Here is a 6,000-nt window from a genome sequence, read left to right as displayed (position 1 = left end):
ACGTATTTTCAGTTATATTACAAATGTGACTTTCTTGATGTGTAACATTATCTTTTAAATAAATGTATTTATATTTTATTTTTTTATTTCAAACATGTCAAAGTGAATAAGAAAAAGTGTTGGAAAACAAAATATTACACAACTAGAAAGCATAGATATATGAATAACATCATTCATATCCTGTCATACATATACTTTATTTTATGTTTTTAGTGAATTCCTTATCATAAGATTATTTTTATAAACTTTACTTGACTTAAAATCTTACAAAATACCTTTGACATGTTTTCCTGTCAGAATTGACAAACCCATACCACAGTTTAAACAGGAAAAAAACATTTGTCTTTTCGTTGACTATGAATCTATTGTTGTTAAAAACTTTGCATCAATTATTTTATTTCATGACATGGATTACTCCCAAACAGTTGAGTCTTCGCAGGATGACGCGCTTATTTTCTATAAAAATCGGTTACTCAGTTTATAACTTAAATAAATGTGTTTCAGGGTGCTCTTTAATAGCCGTTTATATTTCTGTCTGTAGCCCAGCGGTTAACCGCCCAACATTACAACCCCCCCCCCCCCCCCCCCCAAAAACAGACCAATTACATTAATAACAGCAGAGGAGCCGGATTGTAAGGAATAAAGACAAACCAGGATGTTAACAGTACTAAAGCAAAGTTTATTAGAATGAACAAAGAAAACATCACAAAGACAAAATAGCTATAAATCTATCATTTTCTTCCTTGTGTTTTTTCATACAGCGTGTTGACTCCAGACTTCCATAATAAACTCCAAAAGTGTAAATGAGTCACATTAAAACCGTCGGGGTTGTGGAGGATCTGCTCCGACCCGCCCGGATCGCCCACAAATGTCCCAGAGAACGTTGTCTTTTTTTTTTTTTTTTGGCGTGAGAAAAACCTTCGTCCTATTTATAGTCACACATTATTCCACACAGACGGCAATCACACACGCAAACACACTCCGACCAAATGTCTTTTTTTCACTTTGGTCTGTCTGTTGTCCGAACAGGATGCTGCTGCAGCTACGCTTCGCCAGGAGACTCTCCTCTAGAGGGGGGGGAGGGGGGGCTCAACGGTCGACAAATCATTGGAGTCTGAGGGACGAACATGCACACACTGCTTTATTTATAATTATTTACAAATCTGAAGCCCCTCCCCCCCCTCTCACTCAGGACGGTGTCGGGGGGCTAGTGGATCCTCGTCAGCTCCTCCACGATCTTAATGACCTCGTCTACTGTGGCTTCACGCTTCATGCCGCTGCCGTCATCGATCTGGAATTGAACAACAAACACACCGTGAGCCTCCGTGAGAGTGCATGTGGAGAGGAACGCCCATCACTCTTTCAGCCACTTCTACCTTTTTGTTTGTCGTTTTGAGTTGATGTATAAAAGCTTCTGGGTGTTTTTTCTTTTTATCTCGTCTGTGCTGATGATTTACAGCCTCATGCTTAGCTGGTTTAAAGAATGCTATTATTATCGTTTCCCTTCCTTCTGTATCTGGATGTGATGTTACTGAACGCTGCTTTGTTCCAGGAGGGTTTAAAAAAGGTGCAAAATACCAGATTCAGCACATTAATACAGCAGCAAACGCACATTTCTTCAAGATGCAGTGCATTAATGTTGCCCTCCCTCTGTCCGCTACGTTGCTGTAGCATAGCACTCATCCTCACTCTGCTCTGTTAGCTGCAAGCCGCTGGCTCAGCTGTCAGCATGTTGAGAGCCATTGAGACGGAAATATTCCCGTTAACGTTAACATTGTGCACCTTTTCAAGAAATTGAAGCTCAAAAAGATAAATGAGTTGGCAACAATTTTGTTAAATTCATTAATAATTAGTGATTTTTATGCAGAAATTACCTCAAATGTGAGTTTCTGCCACTTTTTCTTTGTCTTGAGTTACATTAAATTGTATATATTTCCTGTGCAGTTTTGTCACTGTTGTAAAAAAGAATCTGTGACAATGAGTTGCCTGAATAAAAGTGTCTAAACGAATAAATCTGCTGTTAACACCGTGCGCTCTGGAAAATTGTTATAAACTCGTCGTTCCCTGAACGATTCATCGAGATTACAGTTATTTTGGAGGTGCATTGTTTCAGTCGCACAAGGACGTAACTGATGCTGCAGAGTTTCTGAACAAAGAAACTTATCTGGTCTTCAGAGAGCAACGGGAAATAGTTTTTGTTTATGAGCTCAAAGTGTTATAAAAACCTGACAGCCAAAAGGAAGCAGAATCTGTTTATCTGTTATTCTGCCACCTGTTATTCATTCCCGGTCCCACAGCGGAGGAGCTGCTGATAAAACCGTCTACAGGGTCTCCCAGAGTTCAACAGGAACGACAACACTGTTTAGTTTTTACATCTTCTTGGGATCGGCTCGTTATCGGAGCGGCAGGAGGCTCTAATAAGCTCCCGTCTGCGTGTTTTGAAACATCTTTAATATTTGAGAATACTGAAGGTCACCACAGGCCGGGCATCACACCTGCTAATGATCAAGCTCCAGTGTGCTTAACCTCTCAGCCTCACTTGGGACATTGTTGGCGCTTTAAATTTAAAATCAGTTTGGCTTGGTTGATGCAAAAATGTTCCTACACTCCCATGATGCATCTATAATACACTGTGTAGTCAAAACACAGACACATAGTCCCACTCAATCTAGAGCCCTGGCTCAAACTGAACTTTTTAAACATTTTCCACCAGAATGAGCCGTTTATGATGCTGCCGTGTTGTTTTACTGGTTTCCACAAGCTGCTGAATCACACAGCAAAGCATCAGAACCATTGTTGGAATCACTGGTGGATCTCAGACAGAGGAAGATACCCCCTCCAACGTTTAACATCTAACTCCAGTAACTCAAGAACTAGAAAGAAGCTTTGTTTGTTTTCAGTAAAATAAGAGTCTTATTTCCATCTTTGTATATCTACTATTGCTGCTTTAAAAATAAAGCTAAACTATTCTATTCAATGGAATAATCTTGAATGCTCGATTGTCGACAGCTGCAGCCCTAAATTAGTAATATCTTCATATTTGCATTCTTTTTATTAAAAAACAAAACAACTTTACAATTGCATCAATTTACAAACTGGCAGGGTTTGATATTCTGAAATCATGATGAATATTTGGAGGTTTGGATCAGGACAGATTCTTAAAAAGAGAGAAGTGAAACTTCTCTACGCTCTCCTCAAAGCACAATGACTCATAAACACGGTTTAGTTCCCAGTAGGAAATGGCTGTCTTGAAATATTCTAAATATAGCATACACTTAAACGGTTATTGATTTTTGTTTTGCTGCTCCCCCGTCATCAGCGGTACTGACCTCCTTCTTCTCGAGGTTATATGGACCAGTACCTCATTAAACACCCACATTATCCCTTCAACGAAGTGAAAGTGTAAAATAACATCGCTTTACAGCGTGTTTTTATTAGTCTGGACCTGCCTAGCGCATGCTAATGTCCAGGAACCTGCTGGAAACCGGTTTGTAAACTGAGTCCTCTGAAGTGTAATTTAATGTCCCTTTTAAACTTTCCTGTGTAATAAATGGAAATGAAACGCTGTAAGGACATGGGAGAAACCTCCTACCTGCAGAGTGCTGACCACTTCCTGCATCTTGGCTCGACCCAGGTCCAGGAAGCTCTCGATCAGGTCCCCGTCGATGAACCCCGTGGACTGCTCCGTCTTACGCTCCGTGTGGAAGGACCTCCAGGTGACGCCGAGTCAAGGAAGAACCAACACCAGGCTGCTACTTTAGCTACAATATCGCATATTTTACCTCGAGGGCACCGTCGACAGAACAAACAGCACTTTAGTGTCATAGAAAAAAAACAGCAGGCAGATGGTGTTGTCAGTCAAGCAGAATACAAATACTGGAACCGCTGAACCCGTGGAGAATTTAATATATGGGATGTTTAATCCAAAACACATCCAGTTTATCTGTGTTACAAGTGAAAATCACCTTTAAATCTCCATTATATTAATACCATTTATCAACAAACAGGTAATATTTACTAAATCTCTACGGTTTCACCTGCTTGATTCGACTCTAAATGGACCTGTCAATCAGCAGGTAAGCCCCGCCCCCTAAAGCATCCTCTGCTTTCTGGTCTGGTGGACTCTAAATGGACCATAATGTACTAAATGAACATCATGCTGGATTGAAGAAGACGTGAAACTAGAGATTGAGACCATAAACTCATGTTTACTGAGATAATACATCAAGAGAGAAGTAGGACCATTTTCTCATAGACTTCTATACAACCAGAGAGGAGTCGCCCCCTGGTGGCCAGCAGAGAGAAGTAGGACCATTTTCTCATAGACTTCTATACAACCAGAGAGGAGTCGCCCCCTGGTGGCCAGCAGAGAGAAGTAGGACCATTTTCTCATAGACTTCTATACAACCAGAGAGGAGTCGCCCTCTGGTGGCCAGCAGAGAGAAGTAGGACCCTTTTCTCATAGACTTCTATACAACCAGAGAGGAGTCGCCCCCTGGTGGCCAGCAGAGAGAAGTAGGACCATTTTCTCATAGACTTCTATACAACCAGAGAGGAGTCGCCCCCTGGTGGCCAGCAGAGAGATGTAGGACCATTTTCTCATAGACTTCTATACCACCAGAGAGGAGTCGCCCCCTGATGGCCAGTAGAGAGAATTACAGTTTAAGGCAGTTCAGCATTGGCTTTACTTCTCAGAACCAGAGGTTTTCATGACAGATTTTTCTCTAAATCTGTACAAAAAATGTAAGAAACTAGTCAGAAAATGTCCTAAAGTCAAGGTGACGTCTTCAAAGATGTCAGACCAAAGCCTAAAACCTAAATATATTTAGTTTCCTAAACTCCATTTCACATTGGAGCAGCTGGATCTACTAGTGTCACGTGATCGTCTGGCAGAGTGGCCACCATTACTACGACTGAATGCATGAGACGACCATCCCAACTCAATTAAAGCAGCTACCGTCACTTTGTCAAGCAGGCAGCAATAATAAACAGAGGAAGGATATAAGTTGTGCTCGATCTTGCCCACGCTCTTGATGACCTTGTTGAGGCGGTTCTGCAGATCCAGGAGGAGGCTGTACCAACCCTCAGACAGGGAGGTCACCAGACCTGAGACACACACACACACACACACACACACACACACACACACACACACACACACACACACACACACACACACACACACACACACACACACACACACACACACACACACACACACACACACACAGTTTACCTTTACTGTATGCAGCAGGATTTACATTGACAGGAGCGATGATATGAACATGAAGGTCATTGGTTCAACACAGATTTGCACCTCGCTGCCTGAGACGGTAAATACTTCAGATCCCTCTTCAGCGAGAAGGAAGGAAGACGTTATCGGACCGAGAGAACTCATAAAAAGCTTAATAATAAATAAATGAGAAGCTCATTAGTGCGACTGCAATCCTCCCGATGCAAGTTTCACGCTTGTATGCGGCGACTGTGTTGGGGGTAAAGTAGTGTGATTTTAACAGTTGAATAATTCAGAACGCTTCCAAAACGGCTTTATTTTGAGGGACTGAAATGTTGGAGTCGTGGAGCTGAGAGGGAGAAGCAGACTTTCCTTCCTTAAAATATTAAACGCCGAGGCTTCTGGGAATTAATCTGCACTACATTTGACAGCAAACAAAAGGATGATTCGCAACACGGAGCTCGGTCAGGAGCGACTTAGAGGACGGACAAAGATAATTATTTTTAATTAATCTGACCATAATTTCCTGCTTTTGTCTGTGAAAAATAAAGTGACACTGCAGGATCTTTTATTCTGCACCTGAATGTGATTTCCTGTTTGTTTTTAAGTCAACAGATGACCCCCCCAGCGGAGCCATTAAAGGTTTCCAGATAAATTATCTTTAAACAAAAGGCTTCATAGCACAAATAAAAGTTACATTTTTAAACCTACAAAAGGGCTGCAACAATTAACCGATTATAAAAAGAAATATTTTATAATTGTGCAAC

General features: G+C 41.3%; 1 protein-coding gene across 1 annotated transcript in view; it reads right to left on the bottom strand.

Annotated features, from left to right (window-relative positions):
- Positions 1-658: 658 nt before the first annotated feature.
- Positions 659-6,000, bottom strand: part of ddb1 (damage-specific DNA binding protein 1) — a 47,310-nt gene continuing 41,968 nt past the window's right edge. Inside the window, exons 25-27 of the mRNA XM_084012973.1 lie at positions 5,004-5,106; positions 3,593-3,716; positions 659-1,291 (exon numbers count right to left, since the gene is read on the bottom strand). Of these exons, the coding sequence (XP_083869099.1) occupies positions 1,208-1,291; positions 3,593-3,716; positions 5,004-5,106 (311 nt within the window). The 3' untranslated portion in view covers positions 659-1,207. The remainder of the gene's footprint in view (positions 1,292-3,592; positions 3,717-5,003; positions 5,107-6,000) is intronic.

Source organism: Eutrigla gurnardus, assembly GCF_963514095.1.
Source record: "Eutrigla gurnardus genome assembly, chromosome: 1".
Lineage (NCBI taxonomy): Eukaryota > Metazoa > Chordata > Actinopteri > Perciformes > Triglidae > Eutrigla > Eutrigla gurnardus.
The sequence above is the reverse complement of the archived record's forward strand: the minus strand, read 5'-3'. Positions and strand labels throughout refer to the sequence as shown.